General features: G+C 37.7%; 1 protein-coding gene across 4 annotated transcripts in view; it reads right to left on the bottom strand.

Moving 5' to 3' along the window:
* AMPD3 (adenosine monophosphate deaminase 3) overlaps positions 1–20,978 on the bottom strand; it is a 34,356-nt gene that overhangs the window by 10,657 nt on the left and 2,721 nt on the right. For 3 of the 4 annotated variants that reach the window (XM_075048073.1, XM_075048072.1, XM_075048075.1), the window contains exons 2-8: positions 19,690–19,915; positions 16,980–17,175; positions 16,353–16,518; positions 13,733–13,952; positions 11,089–11,218; positions 697–891; positions 320–451 (exon numbers count right to left, since the gene is read on the bottom strand). In XM_075048073.1, coding sequence (XP_074904174.1) covers positions 320–451; positions 697–891; positions 11,089–11,218; positions 13,733–13,952; positions 16,353–16,518; positions 16,980–17,175; positions 19,690–19,910 — 1,260 coding nt within the window. In that variant the 5' untranslated portion in view covers positions 19,911–19,915. Of the gene's footprint in view, positions 1–319; positions 452–696; positions 892–11,088; positions 11,219–13,732; positions 13,953–16,352; positions 16,519–16,979; positions 17,176–19,689; positions 19,947–20,978 lie in introns of all 4 variants that reach the window. The other variant, XM_075048074.1, reaches the window with a different exon arrangement.

Raw genomic sequence — 20,978 nt, 5'->3', positions numbered from 1 at the left:
GCTACCACTAGCCAACTACAGCCTAACAAAATATTAAGCCAGTGAATTGATCCTTGGCTGCTCTCCATTAGTTTGAAACTGCACACAACTCTGCTTTGAACTCGTACACAAGTTATGTGTATGAATTTCTAATTCATAAAATTATTTAGCAAGCAGCAGTGGCTGACTTAGCAGAGGTCTTTCTCCGATGACTTGCTAGAGCAAGCCCAATACTTGGAATCACTTAACCATAGTGTTAGCTCTAGATACAATTACGACATCACAAATCTTTTACAAACCTTCATTTCTCTACAACTGGAAAAGTTTGAAACTTATTTACCTTGACCATACGAGCAAAATATTCACCACCAATGTAGTTCTCAGTTTTCAAATACAAGTCCCTCAGCTCACTGGCACCAACTGGATTGTACTTGGAATTGAATTTGTCAAATCGATGAAATGTTTGACGACCCTGGAGGAGGAAAAAACCCAAATAACCACGGTTTTAAGTACATACAATAGTTTATAAATTAAATTGCCTAGCAATAAAAGGCACAGAAAGAAAAAGCCTATGCTAATTTACTTCAAACATGAAAAGTAATGCATGAGTTCAAATTCTGATTTAATAAGTTATCATGCAAAAACTGTAGAAACCAGAATTTCACACTTAGAAAACTTAGCTTTCTTTCATTTATTTTGCCATTTTAATAGACTTACTGCGTGGACATCTAAAGAATCTACAGTGAGGTCATAAGGGTCCATGTGAAGGCTTTCAAAGACTTGCTTTAAAGTCATCTTCTTGCCTTTTTTCTCTGCAACAATCCTGTCGGGCTCCGTTTGATATGTGTGTTTAATAAACCTCAATAAGTGTTTCTGGTTCATGCAAGCAGCAGCATGGATATGAGTATCAACCTGTAATCAAAAGGTTATTCATGCTCATCATCCATATACATAAACTTAAATTAGCAAAGTATCTATGTCAGTGACAACAATGACTAAAGCCTTCTACAATATTCCTTAAGTAACAAATGGATTACTGCCTAAGCAAGTCAAAATGTTTCAGAACCCTGAGATTTGGGGTTTGGAGGAATTATTCAATAAGCAGAACTATAAATAAAATAGCCCTCAATTAATACTTTCCTATTTAAATAAGAAAATTTTTGACAAGTTAAGATACATTAAAAGTGCCAATCACAGAACCTCAGTTCAAATTAAATTTGATACTTCCTTAAAGGACACTCTGAACCTGTAGTATCCTTTTATTTCATCCATAAATTGATGATGCCTTCCTAGTTATAGACTGTAGTTATAACAATCCTCTCTGACTGAAAGAACCTGGAATTCTCAGCCATTTTTAAAAGTACAATTCATTTTTTTATTTCAGCCAAATGAAACACCTTGGGTCACTAGAACTGCAAAATGAACATATGAGAGATTTCGTCACCTTTTTTTCCCAAGTTTAATAATAATACAGCTACTCATAATGCTGACAGATTTTTCAGTTTCTTCAGATCTCTTCACACACTAAGGGAAGTGCAAGCTTCACAGAAGGGCTGAGTGTACTCCTTCAGTTTTTTGTTGAAGTCCCATTTTTAAAAAAAATTACAAGAACCAAATGGTTTCCACAGGTATACTTTTCTTTTACTCAGAAGCTTGCACTGCTATTTGAGCAGCCTATATTAGAACACAATCCAAAGAAATAACTGATGAGATTTGGGGGTTGGTTTGTTGATTTAAGTTTTCCTTTCAGTACGTGTAATTCCTTAGGTGCCTCCAGCAGACATGTAAAACAAATCCATTGCAGTTCCTTGCAGTCAAGCGTTTGTTATCTTAACTACACCAATAAAGAACAGAAGAAAACCAGGTATAGTCCCCAATTACTTCTTGTCTGAAAAGGCAGGTAATACTAATTGCAGTTTCTAAGGACCAAGTACTTTAAAGGGAAGAATAGGCCTTAGCTGGAATAATGGCCTTAAGGAATCTAACAGCACAGCAATATCCAGTGTGTGGAGCAGCAGAGCTGCTGCTCCAGGGTCCATTTGCTTTGAATTTCCTGGAGAAATTCTGACCGAACAAGAAAACAGCCTAACGCATGTCCTAGGCGAAACAATGAAATTACTCTACCAACAAATTCCTATCAATTTAAAACCAAACCAAACCACTGTTCTGATTAGATTTCACAGTTGACACATAATGAGCACAATGGCCCTGGGGACAGTCTGACAGACTCTGAAACTACCTTCAAGTCCAGACTGCCAAATCCTAGCAGAAGCAGTTTCAGCTCACCCAGAAGCCACAGTGCTGCAGCCTGTGTGCCAAGCTTCCCATTTTCCTCTGGCCCAGGCCCTACCTGGACACAGACGGGTGTGAGCACAGGGATTTGTGGTCAGAAGCAATCACCAACTCGTTCACTGTTTCTAACATGTGCCTTGTGCACCAACTGCCTGGTACTGGAGACAAGTCTTACAAGACCAACTGGCAGAATGGTTCTGCAGAAGGAGTAGGAAGCTAGACAGTCAGTTTGTAATACAAGTTTCAAGATGATAATGTAACAGGGACATGATTATTCAGATAACAAGTCTAAAAAGCACCACACAGTACTGTCCCATATATTGGTAGGAGCTGGTTCGGAATTATTATAAGTAACACTTTACCATGAAGTCTTATGTGAAACTGTAGTGGAAAAGGCTGCTCCAACTCCTCATATGGAGTAAGAAAGGAGCTTCAAAGCAGAAATAAAAAATAATCTTACTTCTGCACAATACTGGTAATGCAGCTGTCAGAATGCACCATTTTGCTGTCTACATTTAAAGGTTTAAAAAACCCAAATATTGACAACATTCCCAAGAAACATCACAAAAGGAAATAGGAGCTGGAGAACCCACCCTGCCATATAATTGTAAAAATGAAACTTATTTGGCTTTCAAGGTGCAATTTGAGACTTAATGTGATCAACTGTAAACAGGTATTTGTACATCCAGAAGAGACAACGAGGGGACACTTCAGTCTCACAAGCAATAATGGAACAAGATCTGAAGGCTGGATGCTGACATTGAATACAAGTTGAACCCACTGCACTATGCTTTTTAAAATGGAAATAACTAGCATTCCCAGGGACACACTCCCAACACGAGCTGCACAGCCTGTATGCAGGAGTTCACACTAGAAGGAATTCTCAGATAAACCAGCTAGCTACAAGGAGTCACTGAACCTACTTCTCTGCAGGGACTCTCATCCAGGACTCTTCTGTCCAGGAAACTGCAAACATGGACACGTATGTGAGACCAGTGTGTTCCCCTTTGCGTAGTGACTATGTCTGCAGCTTTCAGATTCCACCAACAGACATCCTGATCTGCTTTTAAGGATCCATAGGAAGCAGATCATGGAGCACCTGAATAAGTAACAGCCGTACTCCTGCAATGTAAACCTCAGCTTATGCTATGACATACAGTCCACAGAAATGCCTGTTTTACTTGGCACATGTAGTCACTAAATTTGCAGTTTATGCATACAGAAGTTGTCGCTTTCTAAGGGTAAATCTATCTCCATGTGACTGTTAATAGCATAACTGAAGACCAGGATATAAACTGAATCCTAAACATTAACATTTAATTGTTAATCACTGCCTAGTTCAAATATGCTGGACACTTTAAATGAAAAAGCAAGAAACATATTACTCTCTCAAAGTACACAACATGAAGTACACAACGTGAAGTACACTACTAATGCACAGTAAACAAAGCTGTGTCTAAAATAGTAAAAACAGCTCCACTTGACATATTATTACGCTCCTCAGAGTACCTGTATAGCCATTTAAACCCAAATGTATTATATATATGCTTACTCAGGATAATAAACATCTTCTGTTTTAGAAACAAATATTGTTTACTATAAACTCCTCCTGGACCAGTGAAATACTCCAAACTGCTAGGCTTGGTCAACTTACATGGGAGAATGAAATAACAGTTAATAGATGCCTTATAAGCATTAAACATTCAGGAAAAGCAAGTCACAAGATTAGAATACCAGGTGTAGGGAACCTGAATAAGTGTAGTTTATTGAATTTCAGAACGCACTAGTTCCAGTGGTGGCTCAGTTACTGGAATTAATGAGTCTTGAAAAAAACCAAACCAAACAAAAACAATTCCTCTTTCTTTAAATCAACATGAATTCACTACTGTTAGGAGGGTAAGGACAGAAAGCAAGGCCACATTTTGTTTGTTTTGTTTGCTTGTATGCAAGGATCACATGAATGACACAGTAGTAACTGCATTTCTTTTAAAGTCCTGCTTCCCTTTGAGAAATAATTCTCTCAAGTGTTCTTCTGCAATTCAGTAAGCTCCTGTGAAATCTTCTCTGGTCCCCACAAGCATATCACACATAGCTCTATAGCTGAGCTGATCACGTCAGGCTTATCCTCTAAGAACCAAGATTTTCCCCCTTTTTTTTCCTCCTCCCTCTCCCTAAATATATTTATTCCCAAGAGTAAAAAGACTTTCCTAGAGTCTCTTTCATGGTTTTTTCCAGAGAATGTGCAGTACTTTGGCTACCTTTTTTAACTACCTGGTGTATTCTGACCTTTGGGTAAGCAGCAACTTGAGTAAGAACAAAAGTCTTAGAGTATCACATGGTTTTTTCTTCATTTTTTTAGAAGCAATGCAACTTTTTGGAAGGTTTTAATGATTTGAGCTTTGACCTACCCTAGCACATAATTAGTGTGTATGCTTTTATGCACTTTCACAATTCAGTGTGCAATCCTATCTAAATGAAGCATCTAAACACAGAATCCTTAGACATACCTTATAGGGATTTTATTATTATTATTATTATTATTATTATCAATGTTATCGTGCTAAGAAATTGTTACTAATTTCATTGTTAATTATGAAAGGCATCTATGAAAATTTGAACAGACTGCATTTATATAAGGGTGACAAATGCCACCTTTGCCTCCTCCCTCCCCCCAAAAAAGACAAAACCAGTCCCATTTTAAGATGTTATTATTTTGTTCTTCATACTATACATGAAGTAAGCTGAGGCTTTTCAGGGCCATGAGTAATAAGCCCCTACCACAAGGTCTATTTGCTTCTATTTGCGAACATTCTACTTGCGTTTCCAAATTTGTTACGATGCCACTCTAGCCCAATTTCCCATTAGTGGAAAAAAACCTCAGTGGCATGCCCTTAGCCAAATTTCTTGTTGCAGTTCTTATCTTCCCCTCGCCCCAGGAGGACACCTTTTACTCAAGGTCACATTAATCTTCAATGAAAAGAAGAAACACAATGAGTGACAGAAGCCTAGCTTGGAACACATAATATGCCTTCAGTGAACTCGCCTTTTTAACAAATGAAAAAAATTGTTAACACAAAGGCTTCCTTAATTCTTTTAATTCCATCATGTCATTCAAGCAACGGTGGACATCAATTTCCTTGCAATTAAAGGGTGGTAGAGTTCCCTTCACTCAGCAGTTCTCCATGTAATGAAACCAGCCTGTCTTCCGCTGCACCTTCCCAGTTCAGGCTAGCCCTTCCCTGTCGTTATTGATCTGACCACCCAAGCCATTCTGTCCGCAGGCTTTGTGGATTAAATGCTTGTACTTCTCAGTCAAGATAGTTACATCTATGTACAACTTGCAGCTTGAAGGAGTTCCCACTGCCCTCCAAATCATGTCTCACCAGCACCAACTTCCCTAAACCACTCTTGCCTTCCTTGTCTTCCTGCATTGCTTCTCCTTCCTTCCACTGTCTCTCAAATCTCCACAAAACACCCAGCTCAGATCTATTTTATGGATGCTTAGCTGTGCATATCAGAAATAGTGTTGCACTGAATTAGGCATATGCTCTAGATTCAGAGCAATAAGTGATAAATAGAGCAAAAACAAATGCCAAGGGAAGCCCTTTAAATGATACTGAACTTTTCCAGTGCATAGATTAGTATCCACAGTTGACAACTACCTGATTTTCCAAACACATGCACTTTAACTCGGAAATACTTCTACGCCGATAGCTATGGGTTTCATGAACTTGACAGTGAGTCCTCTGCAGCCTTTAATTCAATGCTGGATTGAAGGGAAGTCATTTCACATCCCACTGCTAGATTCCCTGCTCACCAATATATTTATATTGCATTAGCTTTTCAGATAGGATGCAACAGCTTTATACAATGAGCTTGATTCTTTCCTTGCAGCTCTGTAATCAGCATGAGAGGCAGAAGACACAAAATACTCTGCCCTAGCAGTAACGCTCCTGACAGCCAAAATAGTCCCTAGAGCTGGGCAGAGCCCCTCAGGAGCTTGTCTAATTCATACTTACACCATCCAGAGCAACCCCAAACCCAGGAGACAGGAGATGCAAATCTCTGTGTCTCCAGCTTCTTCTTTGGCTGTACTCATTGCAAAATGCAAAGAATCAAGCCCTATAATGTTTGTATTCACACGAATACAGAAATAACACTGCTGTGAAGAGAAACAAATTTCTTTTTTTGGTCTTTTAATTACTAAAAGAAAGGACAGAGGAAAAGCTTTCTTTATGGTCTCTACAGAATTTTTGCATTATAATGATTGATGGCTTTCTGCCTCAACATTTTGTGCTTACTTGCAAGACTGAGGGCAGACACAAGAATTTGCCTCAGCATCTCTGCAAGACAGGAGGGGAGAAGTAGTATGTGCACTGCTTTGGAAGTACAAAATACAGCTTTACTGTCAGTTAACAGTGGTAAGGCACCATTACATGTAATGCTAACAGAGGTACAGAGGCATTCCTGTCCTTTTAATCTTAGGCTAACCGATAAGCCTTCCCGTTCGCTATCACTTTTGGTTTGTATGATGAAACTGAATTTCATCACCAAAGTCAGTATGTAGCTACTGGGGGAAAAAAAAGGAAAGGGAGGAAAAAGAAGGGAGGAAAAAGAAGGGAGGAAAAAGAAGGGAGGAAAAAGAAGGGAGGAAAAAGAAGGGAGGAAAAAGAAGGGAGGAAAAAGAAGGGAGGAAAAAGAAGGGAGGAAAAAGAAGGGAGGAAAAAGAAGGGAGGAAAAAGAAGGGAGGAAAAAGAAGGGAGGAAAAAGAAGGGAGGAAAAAGAAGGGAGGAAAAAGAAGGGAGGAAAAAGAAGGGAGGAAAAAGAAGGGAGGAAAAAGAAGGGAGGAAAAAGAAGGGAGGAAAAAGAAGGGAGGAAAAAGAAGGGAGGAAAAAGAAGGGAGGAAAAAGAAGGGAGGAAAAAGAAGGGAGGAAAAAGAAGGGAGGAAAAAGAAGGGAGGAAAAAGAAGGGAGGAAAAAGAAGGGAGGAAAAAGAAGGGAGGAAAAAGAAGGGAGGAAAAAGAAGGGAGGAAAAAGAAGGGAGGAAAAAGAAGGGAGGAAAAAGAGAAGAAAAGAAATGAAAAAAAAAGAAGCAACCTCAGAATGACTCAAAGTTCAGGGAAGTTAAGGTATAGATTCACTGCTCACTCACGAGGCTTTTAATCATATGTTTAAAAAGCAGACATCTGTTAATTTCATTCTGTATTTTGTGAGATCTACAGAATTTAGAAGTATATAAACGCACTCTAACTTCCTTTCTTAGAAGTAACAAGTGGTATTTCAACCCTGTGGTCACAAACAAAAGCTAGAACTTACTTTCTTTTTGTCTAACCAATATTTTAAAAAAAAAAACATCAGTTGCAACGATCTAGACCAAATGGTATCTCACTGCAGCAACCAGCTATTGCAACACAGACTTCAGCAGAGCTGTGTAAGCCACTCTAGAAACTGCGTTCTTCTATGCAGAGCTACCCTGGCTGAGTTAAAGCTCTGCTGCCACACAAGGCTAGGCATCTGAGCTAGTGAGTCTGTAGGTAGAAGAATATGATGTGTAAAAGTCACTGCTATGACATATCCTCAGGCTTGGTTTGCTGACACACTGAAATAATGGCTAAAGGGAATAAGAATACAAAAGGAGGCTTAGGCTGTCATTTTGTCATCTTTAGAAAAATGTATCAAAGCCAATGCATTACATAGATATACGTCATAAAGGTAGCAAATACATGTTAGGTAAACAAATCTCTTGGCTTCACCTTAAAAAAAAAAAAAGCAACAGCCTCCACCCTAGAAAGAAGAGAGACAAACCAAAGCTGCTAATAACAAGAACAGCTCCAAGACCAAGAAAACACAGTAAATGCCTCCTGCAATTAGCCACATTTTATTAAAAGTAAAATAACATTCAGGTGTAGGTCCTTTACTCTGAAGGTGTATTTCAGTTAAACTGAACTATCAGCCCTGAATTATCTGAGGCTGTTGGGCACAGTGGTCTATTGGAAGCTCCACTCAAAAAAAACTCACATACTTTCTTTGGAAGGCAAGACACCCTAGTACACAAAGCCTAAAACTCAGTTCCAAGTTTGTGTGCTGTAGAGCTAAACTCTTACTACTAAATTTCATCCTTAATACAGGCAACCCAGGAGTTATGTGGAGAATCTGCACTGACTGCACTTTGCTATGCATCAGCTAGAAAATGTGGGAGAACCCTGCTGAAGGCAGACCCAAGAGTCTTCTCTAAAGTTAGCGTTCTCCTACACAGACAGTTGTCCACCTCCTGTGGGGAGCCAAGTGGAGCCAGGCACACCGTCTTACCACCTATGGACTCTTGTCTGTCTAGAGAAGTATTTGTCTCGTTATTAAAGGGCATTTTTCCAGTTCCAGCTTGATCAGTGCAAAACCTACCTTTGGTTGCATTCTGGTTAAGTCCAATGTGTAAAATACACACATACATTTCCCTTATTTAATAGGAGCCTTATCTTGGGATTTATTAAATAGATGAGCTCACTGGAAGAGAAAACCTATTAAACCAGGAAAAAAAAAGGGGGGAAGGTGACAGGGAGAAGGGGGAAAAAAACCCAGTAACCTTTGACTGTCATGCCAGCAAATAATGCTGGCCAGCTTTCTACTGTACCTTTCTAAATGCAGTAGTACATGTTCACTGATTGACCTTGCCACTACATTCACAATTGTTTTAATTTTGGCACTTTCCATCAGTTACTTTGGCTCTTTTATATAAGCAAACAGATTGTAGTAGGATCTCCATACTAGTGTCTGAGGGATGCAACAGACAACTTCACTAACAGCTCTTTTGGGAGGTGAATCTTATTTCTTGCTTTCCTTGTGAGCAGTACGCACTGTTTAGGACAGACTAACAGAGAGACATCCTGAAAATATAGGCCCTAGAAGTGTCTGTTTCATATTATAACTTTCACTGCTGACAGTGTCATTAGGGAGGAAGCACTTCAGGGAAGTTACAGGTCCAAGCATTACTTGGGTTAGCAAGACATAGAGAAGACAAGATTTGGGGTCTTAGAGGAACTCTATCTACAATGCAGTTTACTTTCCATAGAGAGTGCTTGCTTCATAAAAATACTACTTTAAGCAAGATTAACTGTATGCAGCAAGAATTTTTAAAGCAGTAACTAGCAGAAGGAGTGATCTCTGCCAGAGGAGAGCAAGCTTGTTCCTGCTCTCTTGAATTTGGGTATTGCCAGAGGGGAAGTGATGCACATTTTGTGCTTTTGAACAACATTAATGCATTTGTAGATTAGCTTATTTAATAGTAGATAATTAGAAAATAATTAAGATACACCCAGAAACATTAAACTGTTGGTTTTAAATCAAAAGCTGAACTCGGCAAGTACAATCCTGTTAATTACAACTTCGCAGTAATCAAACTGATCATCTAGGCAGTTACTCGATCCACACCTGTCCTTCGCACCTCTCAGTCACCACGTGTTTTATTATTAAGGTCTCTGTCAGCTAGTGAAGTGTTTTATCAAATGTGGCATGGAGTAAATATCTTGTCCGGGGTTATACAAAAAAACTGTCAAGTTAGGAGTAGAGTCTCCACCACTTGAATCCTGCTTGAGTGAATTAGCTAATAGATCCTCCCATCCATATGCTTAACAGATAAAAGTGTGAAATTCATTAGAATTTACCTAACAATCCATCTGCTTCTAGTCTTGCGATGGACAGGGGTACATCCATCAAATACTTTTGTTTAGCAGATTTTGTATTTGACAGTTTATTACCACAACAGTAGCAAACTTTCAGTAGCCAGCACACTGCACACTATAGAGAAAAGCTAAAACGACTTTTTGAGGTACTAGCGCTAACCAAAACATAGCAGAAGGATTAAAGCATTGATCTAACCCCTGAAGTTACAAAATAAGGACTACCTCTTCCAGTTGCATATAAAAACAATGCAAAATGGACCTGAAGTGGTTAAAAACACCAGCAACAATTACTGCTTTGTGAAGAAATCTCACCTATCAAACTGAAGCATTATCTCTCCAATAACCTCCTCTTAATTTCAGGAAAGGGAAGCAAATGAAGCAGCATTAACACTGTTGCTTCCATGCTCTGAAGAGAATGCAGCTCCCTTGGGTCTGAGTATGTCAGGAAATGAAATCAGCTCTGTGATTCCCCTACCTGTCTCCTAATTACATGCCAGTGTATCTCAGAGGCAGCTAAGAATATAACTCAAAATAACAATCTCTTTACTTAATATTTCACAGACATTTTTTACCAGATACTGATGGCAGCATGAACCCTCAGTTCAGTTTCTGTGGGAGGTGTTTTTTCTTCTGGCATGTATTTGAACACCTATTTTCAATATGAAGTGAAATTTTTAGCCAAAATCTATACAGCTGTTCCCACTACATGTCTAGTATGTAGTAGTATGTCTAGTATGACTTACTTACATGAAAGCAGGAAAATGCACTTGACTGTCTTTAAGTGAATTAATTAAAATGAACTAAACCTCCACGTGGATATTTTCATTCATAATCCAAGTGAGCTTCATTTGATTAACTGTTTCACTCCTTTAAAGCAATCTACATACAATGAAATCCCTTTGATTCTGAATATGTGAACAGATGAGTTTAGCATAATCCACTTAACCCACTTACATTCAAGTTAATTTTCCTGGACGTGTTCCCATGTAGAAAACTTTTAATATTCTTAAAGTAACATAATTCAATTGAGCGGTATGCACACACCACTTCACACATATCATCTACACCTCACACAAGAAAAGCAAAATTGCTGGAACTCCTACTACAAACAATGTCATGCCTTTAATCCTTTACACACTTACCTTTCTCACATTATAAAAGTCTCGATGAGGATTACTCTTTAGTTCTTTAAATTCCGACATTTCATTTAACATCTCATGTAAACTAAATTTAGATTCTAAAAAGTTAAGCCTCCGATGACAATATGTTTTTCTGTAAAAGAAAACACAAAAATTAACTGTAACTTAAAACTATCTGTATTTCAAGTTCAGTGAGAACTTGAAAGTTTTCACAGTAAAAACATTTTTTTTTTTTTTTTAATGAAGAGGAAAACAAATTCATTTTTCTTATCCTTCTGGTTAACAAATATGTAAGTCAATATCCAATGTGATTTCAGACCTCAAACAGAGCTCTACGTAACTGTGCTATGTCCTTTAAGTTGTCCATGTATTGTTATCACTGTATCTGTGCATAAACTGCAGTTCTTTTAGTATCTTTACTTAGCATCGTTAGTAATGATGGCCAGAGAAAGCATAAAACCTATAATAAAATGTGATGTCAATTGCTACTACTCTGAAACTATATCTCCAATAGAGCACATCACCTCATATATAATAGAAACAATCTGTAAGCCAGATTTGCTCACTATGGAAATAATTTTTTAAAAAAATTTGCCATTTAAGTTTATTTGCTTTTTCAATGTGAATGTAAGAAGCCAAGATATAACCCAATCCACTTTCATCTTTTATCCCTTAAAAAACACATATATTGTGTAGAAATACTTTTTTTTTTCCAAAGTAATTTATTGTGTTCTTCTTAGAAAAATCATGCTTTTTTGTTCCTGCTTGCCTATTCCTCTGTCTTCACGTTCATCTTCTGTTATGTTTCTCATACTATTTTTAACCAAGGACATGGTTTTTCTCTTCACCATCTGTCAATTCTTATTGAATCTACAATATTTTTGTAGCACTATTGATGTAATAGCCTTCTTTTTTCTGCTTTATTGTTGACAATCTCTCCTCAATGGGACACAAATCCCATTATACATTTGAAAGTCTGATTCAAACACACAGTCTCACTGTATCAAGACCCATTTGCTCGCTGCAGGAAGTCTTTGTCGGGTTATATTATTATTCAAGAGACTGGAAGACCGAGGAGTAGGGGTGAGATTTCACCACTTTAAGAACAGCACAGATTAAAGAACAATGGGTTCTTGATCTCCAAGCAGCCCCATGTGTGATAGACATAAATGACGGGAAAGCACTTGCTGCAAACAGGGAAACAATACTGTATGAAGATCTTATGCAACAGGATTACTGAAAAGACTTTTTCCTTTTAGTTTGTGTGTATTTATCAGCGAGTGCAAATCAGCCTGCAAAAGCTTAATCTGAAAGAGTGAAAGGAGCAGATGATTGCTCCTACATTCACAAAGGTGCCGAGTGTTCTAACACATCCAAGTGCCATTCTTATTTATGGCTTCCTGATAAAGACTGTTAACAAAAGCTGCAAAAAGAAGGGTCTTCGGCATGACTTTTGTTTCAAGTTCTTTCTTGTCCTTTAATCTTCTCAGTGTCTGCATCTTGGAATATAACATGCTGAAACTGGAAATGCATTTACCTATTGCATACTGTAAACAAGCAGACTCAAGCTAGCTTTGATTTGGAGCAGGAGTGCTGATAATGCTGGTGGAAGCATAGGCTTTTGCCCTTGAAAAAGTGCTTAGAGAATGGGACAGTTCTGTTCAGCCCATCTGGTTTGCCACTATGAATGTGCAAGGCAGACAGATTATGCTGCAGGTGTCAGACAGACCCAAAAGGGAAAGAATACATCAGGTGTGACTAACTTGTCACATTGTAAGCTATGATCTCTCAAAGGCATGACTAGGAATGCAGTGCTGGCCGGCAGGCCAAATAGTTCTTAAGAACAGTCCAGGTTCCTGCTTTGTTCCATCCTAGGGTGGATTCTTTTCCTTTCCAGGTGTTGAGGCCATGAGAAACCTTGATGTTTCCAGTCCTCAGCTGGGAAGTAAACTTAAAAACTGGTTGCATATGTTTTTGTTATGCACTGGACTTGCTTTGTCACAAGCGTGTCAGTGACCATACATACTAGAGTTGTTGTAGTTCTGATTTTTACAGATTTGCCAGGAGTTTGATGGTTCTAGGAAATTTCAGGCCTATTTTGATTGTGCACGTGCAGATCAGTTTTGCAGCACATGAGCAGTTAATTTACATCTGGAACAAATCAGACTGAATATTTATGTTGGTGAGCTGTTCTGTATGCTCTACATAGGCAGGGTTTCTCTTCATGCAACAATAGTACAACAGACATGAAGGAATTCCAGACAACTGTTCAAAAACCTCAAATTCAGCATAGGCCAAAACAAAATTAAAAAGGTGAGGTTCAAGTTTCAGTTCCCATGCCTCAAGAAGTCTGGGTCAGATTTGACTTGAATGGGAACATTGGGCCAATTTCTTGCTTTTCTGTTAACTGCTTCTCATTTTGCCATGGTAGATGCAAAGAAACTAAGGAAATTAAATATAGCTGTATGTGTTTGGTTTGGTTTTTTTTCCTTTTAAGTCCTTCCATGATGCATTAATGCTCAAGAAGGGCAAAACAAAACATTACAGTAGAATGAGTACATTGAGGAATTAAATATCACAGACGTGGGAAGTATTAAACTAAAGGTAACCAGCAGCCTGAAGGGGCAGAGAAGAAAGAGTAACATACGTTGGACCATCTGCAATTAGAGCAAGAACATGGCTCAGGTCAAGAGTATAGGTCTCCAGGTCAGGATATGGCAGACTCCGAGGCTCATTGAGTTCCATCATTTCTTTGTTATCATAAACAAAGGGAATGCCACCTTTCATCTTGATAACATAATCCAAATTGTCTGGAGCATCATCAAGATTGTAAGGATCTTCATTTTCTTCTGGGGGTGAATGGAAATCTGGAAATAAATTTACATTATGTTTAGAAGAAATAACACAAAAGGCAAAATAATTACAAAAAGGACTTTCTGCTTCTATAATGCTTAATTTCTAATGGATCTTAGTACTTTCATTAAAATCTCATTTTCAGTTACTATAAAAGATCTGTTTTTACAACACAGCTTTATTCTGACAGGCTTTAATTACAGTCCCTCTCTAAGCTAAGTACCTACCTTAATTCAAGTATTATACATTATTAGAACTATTCACTGAACCAATGTATAAATAGATTTAGTAGTATTTTTTATTAATGTATGATGGCAGAAGTTTCAAAATAAGTTTCCAGAAGTATGTTAGGATGGTTGAAAGTACAGCTGAGATTTTTGAACAATAAAACAGTTGTTGACTTCATGCCCACCTTCATTATTTTCCTTTCACCTTCTGACTCCCTGCAGTAATTTTGGAGGTTTGTATTTAAGCACACAGTAATGCAGCTGTTCTCATATTGAAACACCAGTGAGAAAAGAACTGGCTGTGCCTTACTTCTTCACCTCTGCCCTTCCCACAATCCAATGAGCTAGACTAGTGCATGCATACTAGGACTGTTTCCTCTTTCTCTCAACCATTAGTGAATATACCTCAGTCATGGTAGAGCAGGAAATATAAGACTCAGTGCTTCTCACTCTGACCAAGGCAGTGGTTGGTTTGTAGTTTATTGGAGGGGGTTGGTTGGTTGGTTTTGTTGTGTTTTGATCGGGGTTTTTTCTTTCGTGCTTTTTTGTTGTTTGTGTTTTGGTTTGTGGGTTTTGTGGTTTTGTTTGGTTTGTTGTTGGGTTTTTTTTTTTGTTGGGGTTTTTTTTCTTTCTTTCTTTCTTTGGGTTTTTTCTTTGTTTGTTTTTTCTTTTAAATAAAACTCCTTATTTTTGTTTAATTGCTCTTGAATAGAACCAAGAAGTGCAGAAGCCAGCCAGAAGCACAACTCTAGTTTTCCCCTTGGCCTTCTGATCATGACCAAAATCCAACAGCACCAGAATTACAGTTGGGATTTGTTCAGTACAGTTTTGTAATCCCTTTACAAAATTACAGGGGGTTTTGGTTTGTTTGTTGTTTTTTTTTCTAAGAATCAGGTAAACACACATACTTCTGGGACATTCAGCTTATGTGAACAACTCAAACATTATCACTCATGCTAATCAATGTTCATCACTTCTTTTACAGTATCTTACTAATGCAACTAGTATAAAATAAGTGTCTCAACTACATTTATGTCAACTGAACCACATTTTTGGGCTCAGTCTTCTTACCGAGATTTCTTCTTTTACCTGTTCAGTTAAGCCAAGACAGAAAAGTAATTAGCCAGTCCTAGAGAACCTGAACATATGTTACAAACTGATACCATTCTTATCTCTAATATTCATAACTATCCAGCTCAAACTTGTCCTAATTAAGACATCATGTAATGAGATTTTATTCTTTATGTCTTAAGTTTAAAATCATAACTGTAAAAAAGTTATTAATGTAATAATAGCTTGAAAATACCTCCCCGGCAGCTGTTCCAAAACACCTTTCCCACCTTGAATATTCAGCATACTGTCCTCTTTACACTCTTTCTATATAACAAACGCTTGAAAACATGTTAATTCACCCTCTTTCAACCACTGAGCTAGAGGGTAATTGATTTAAAATGTCACTTTATGGCTGAGAATACATTGCCAACAATATGGACACATCTACAATGGCACATCTGTACAGACCAAAGGTTGATCCTCACAGGCTAATCCAAAAACTAGCAGTGCAAACAGTTTAATGCACAAGCAAAGCTTTCAAGACACAATCCACCTAAGTGACAAATATAATTTGTGACATACATAGCAGGGAATATATTCAACCTAATAAGCTTTGTTGAGAGAGCAGTTTATTAACCCAGGCAGAATGTCCAACAAATATGACTACACAGCTTCCAGTCTGGTAAGTGTACCATGCCTGTGAAATTACTGAATCAGGGCTTGCTAACAGGCATGTCTGTATTGTGCTTCAATTTACAATGTAGATGAGCTCATAATCCCTTTTATTTCACCATGCCAAGATCAGGAGGAATGACTTTTCACTTTAAACCATATCCATATATCTTTTTCCTGGAGGAACACAAGTGTACTACTTACCATCCCATTTGCTGCAAAAAAAAAAAAATAATCAATGAGCATCTAGTATCTTTTTTCAGGTTTGACAGCTTCTAAGTTTCAGATTAGACACAGAATTTATGACTTCAGTCCATCAGTGATTCTCCACCACTTACTAACAGAATAAATTACAGAGGCAAAGACATTCAGAAGAGATCATCACAAAAATCCAACTTACCTTTACTACTGCAGTGCATGGGTTTAATTCTATATTGTAAAAAGAAGAACAAGGATATTCACCTGGATACACTTCATCTTCAACCTTCCATTTTTCATCTTGCATGCTACACAGATACTGAGACGTTGTTCTTGGGAAGCGATGGTAGGCAAGACGCGAATACTTTTCTCGAATGAGAAGAGCTTTCACCAGGCTCTTGGCAGCTTGTTCATAATCATCAACTGTAACCTGAAAGGAAAGCCTGGATAAATACTGACAAAAATAAAACAGCAGTTTTAGCAACAAACTGAACCCATGCCAGTAACAAGGAGACTGAATTTCCAGAAATGTAAGTGTATGTGGCTTAACCATAAGGATCTTACCCAAGGTCTCAGGAAGCCAGTGACAGCAACAGAGTCCAAATATGATGTGCAGAACACACACACATTTTTTCTCCAATCATATATTATCCATTTTTTTAATGCCTGATTATGTTTTTATCTATTTATTTTTTATGATAAAAAGTATAAAACTACCTGAACTTGACTTTAACTATTTCATAAATTAATGTGTTCACATAGCAATTTAGTTTGTTGCAGAGAGCTGTAATATAGTGACATTTCACACTTCATATACCTTAGCTGCTTGTGGTTTGGAATGTTCCCCCGCCCCCCCCTCGATACAGAAAGGGGAAAAAAATGGTTTCTTACCCCTGCACAGTAGTCTCCACTAATTGAAACTCTCTGAAACTCTGGCACATCATATGGCACTTGGACTGGCAGAAAAGCACTTGGAAGAACTGGCGTTGCAGGAGACGGAACAGGATTGGCTGATGGTGCTTTCCATTCCTGAGACGGAATTTGTAATGACAAAGACTGGGATCGAATCATCTTGAAACTCTTCTTCCTATGAATTCATGGTATAAAGCATAAAATAAACCATGGTATAAAACATTAAATACACTGGAAAACTGATTACAGCAAAGAAATCACCCCCTAAGAAATTTTAAAAATTAAATTAAATCTCTCATACCACAGGAAAAATGTTAGTCACAAAATATTTGTGCTTTTAGCTTTTTTCTATTGACATTTCACATGATATACGCTGCACACAATTGCGCTTACCCTCCACACGAATACAATATGCCATAATTTATTTACAATCACTGTAAGATGCCCTAAAGTTTGTTTCACTTGTTACAAATTCAGTTTCAGCACGTCACTGTACAGAAGGAAAATGCAATCACTGTGCTTACTTTAGTGGGAGTTGATTCTTAGAAACCGGTAGCATCAGAATTCACAAAGTATCAGACAGAAACAAGTAAATGTTACGTACAGTAAGTTGTTGTAAGTTACCATGCTATTACACATTCTTTTCATTCTTCCCAAAACATGCAGGATTTAAAAACTCATCTAGTTGTCAGACAAGACTATGCATCAAAACTTCATATATAGTCATTCAGTTAAACTTGTAAGAAAAGGGATAAGCACGTAGTTATTCCTTAGGCACTGTTTGATGAGACTTGAGCAAAAGGCTAATGTTGGTTATCAGAGTAACAACATAGCATGGCTTTGATATACAAGTCCATTCCTCCCCTCGGGGCAGTAAATGGCTAACCCCCATACACTTAAAACCTTTTGCCCTTTCTCCGCAAAACTGTGATAGATGTGTACCTTAGACAAACCAGCTAAAAAAGAATGCTGTATTTTTCAGTGAATTAATTGTAATACCTCAAGTGAAGTTTTGGAATATCTCTAAAGATTTAATTTTCCTTACTCAGTTGAAATGTATTTAAATGTATATTAAATATTCACATATGTTATAAACCACCTGTGATACCACTTTCTTTTGCACTGTGGAAATAGCATCTAGTTTATAAAATGAGGTAGTAAAACCTTAAAATGTTAGTAAGAACCACTAACAAAGAAAAAGGAATACTAGAATACTCTCTGGAAGTTGCATTACTTCTGTGACATTCTGAAGAATAAGAACATATAGTGCTGGTACAATTAATACCCTGCGACCAAATTCCATCCTCTCTTAAGGACTTGTAGCCACCTTTAAAATCAGTATGAAATTCTTGAAAGGCAGTGTTGGATCAACTGCAACTGAAAACAGAAGTTTTACTCATCTAACTGTCCTTGAAGTACACTTCAGTTCTGTAGGACAGGGATGAATACTTGTTCTGTTCCCACAGGTAAACAACATACATACAATATGCCACTTACCACAGTTAAGCTTGTGCAAAACTTGAGGTACAGTTTGACGGAACATATTTCTATAAGACAATTTCCCAAATTAAAAGTGAAACTTAGCAGTTCAGGAGGAACTATATACCAAATAGTTGTTTGAATGAAAACATCTAGTTTTCCCTTCTGTGCTTGTTTACATCTATGAACATGCCAACTGGGAAACCCACTTGCACAATTGAAAACCTAAAGTCTCAGCCTGTATCATCAGCATGTCATACCTTAATTTAACTAAATTGACTCTTCTCCCTTCTGTTCCAGAAGTATGATGCCAAGCGTTGCCCAATTGATTGTCTGCAGCTAACTGGGTACATGTGTTTAGCTATCACTTTCAAAGGCTTCCTTGTTTGCCAGCTTTTTGAAGAGTCTGTACACATCCAAGCCATTTGGTGTCAGACTGCTGCTGAGCTCATGTGCCTCTAGGAGATAGTCTAACCAGTCCACTAAAGTTAAGACACTGGAACAGCCTGACATCAGGGTACGGCGGTAAGGCTACCTCTCACAGAAGAGAATCATAAACCAAATCAAGTTTGGCTTCATTAGATTCATGGGTAAACCAAAGGTGGACTGTACTTCCTTTTTTTTTTTTTGAGAAAACTCAAAATGCGTGCTTTCATGGCTGATAGTGGTTAAATTTTATCTCTGTGAGTTAAGGAAACCTATGAATAACCTCATTATGCCAATACCACTTTTCATCTTCTCCCTTGATGTTAAATGTCAAGCCTTTGCTTTCATCTATTTTTACAGAGACTAAAAGAAGTATCATATCACTGTCATTTTCTCCGTGTTAAAATTTTCCATTTCTCTGAATGAAACTAGAATAAAGGGTAGTGGGGGGGAAGCGTTTCTTTTTCTGACTGGTTTTACATTAAAGAGTCTTAGGGTTGTGTTCACTTCTACCCAGCTATGCTGTTTGTTAAACTTGCATAAGCAGTTACCTATGCTACTGCTGGAAACACAGCCGAGACCTCACCAATCTAAGCTCCCTAGGGCCCATCCCTGCAACTTGCGCGTAGCACGGAGGAACATCACACAGATGTCCCGGTACCTGCTGTTGACCTTTCTCCTGAAGTACTAAGAGACAGAATGTTATTCACCAGATATTTCAATATTAACTCAAACTCATTTAAAAAAAACTATTTTCCACTAAGAAAGCAACTACCGAACAAACCTTTTAGCTGTTTCCACAGACTGTTGTTCTGCCAGTTCCTTCTGCAGCTCCCTTTCCTTGGCCTCTTTCTGCCCAATAGGGCAGTCTTCAGGCACAGTGAATAGTGACAAGGCATCTTTGCTGTCTTCTTCTCGTAGAACTTTAGCAAATACCTTCTCTGCTAGAAGTCGTACATGCTCATCAACCTCAGAGATGTTCAGCTTTGGAAACTGTCTGGGCATCTCAGCTAATAAGGAAGACAGTTGACAAAATTACAACTACAAGAAGAATAAAGATATGTGAGAGACTGGGGTTTTTCATCATATGCCTATGAAAATTAAGAGCTTAGAGCAAAAGCACAATAAAGTAGAACAGCTATGCAGAATTTAAACTGTTATGCAGCACACAAGAACCACGGGTATCCACTGAGCATCTTTACTTGTGGAGCCATGCCAATTTGTGAACCAGGAACTTCTTGGCATACTCATAAAAATTCCTATGATATGTATGTACAGATTTGCCAGTAAATTCCACTTGCATAATCACATAGACTATTACTTGCAATATAACGTATGCTCAGCTGTATGTACTTGCACTGAACTTGAAAATAACATTCACTCAGTTGCCTGACTTCTTCCCTGCTCAGTGACTTCAAACCAATTTTGGAGCCACAAGCTAGAAAAGAAGGTTGCACATTTCTACCTCACCCCATCCTTTCCACAAATAAGAAAGTCATGGAGCTGCTGTAAAGTAAAATGTTTGCACAACAGGAGCAAACATGGTGTAGTTAATTCAGTGACTTTTTTTTTTTTAATTTGTTTTCAGTAGTTCATATCCTGCTTTTGAATTGTACATAGGAAGCAGAGAGGATATGGACTTTAATTTCTACTTGGCATTTAAATATTATTTTTCTAAACAATATGTTTTATATTTAAAATTTTTATTTAAGTAGCCTTTCATCACAAAATATTTTCATTTTGTTACAGCAGCACTACTGAAAATACCATCTTTAGTATTTCTTCTGTAGTTTCATGTCTTGCTTTATATTTCCTTCTCATACAATCCAAAATGTCAATTTTGACATATCTGGTAGCATTCTGGAGGAGAAAAAAATACAGTGCTTGTAAGCTACTGACCAGCGTTATTTATTATGTACTATAAAGCTTTTTGAATGCCTTCAGTATGATGGAGTTTGTAACAAGTAAGATTAAATTCTTATTACATAAGTTAAAAATAGCCATGAACATGTCACAACAAATGGATCCAAGCACTGCCAAGAATGTGAAGTCTAGGTCCAAAAACTGGCATTT

Source organism: Buteo buteo, chromosome 16 (genome assembly GCF_964188355.1).
Source record: "Buteo buteo chromosome 16, bButBut1.hap1.1, whole genome shotgun sequence".
Taxonomy (NCBI): Eukaryota; Metazoa; Chordata; class Aves; order Accipitriformes; family Accipitridae; genus Buteo; species Buteo buteo.
The sequence above is the reverse complement of the archived record's forward strand: the minus strand, read 5'-3'. Positions and strand labels throughout refer to the sequence as shown.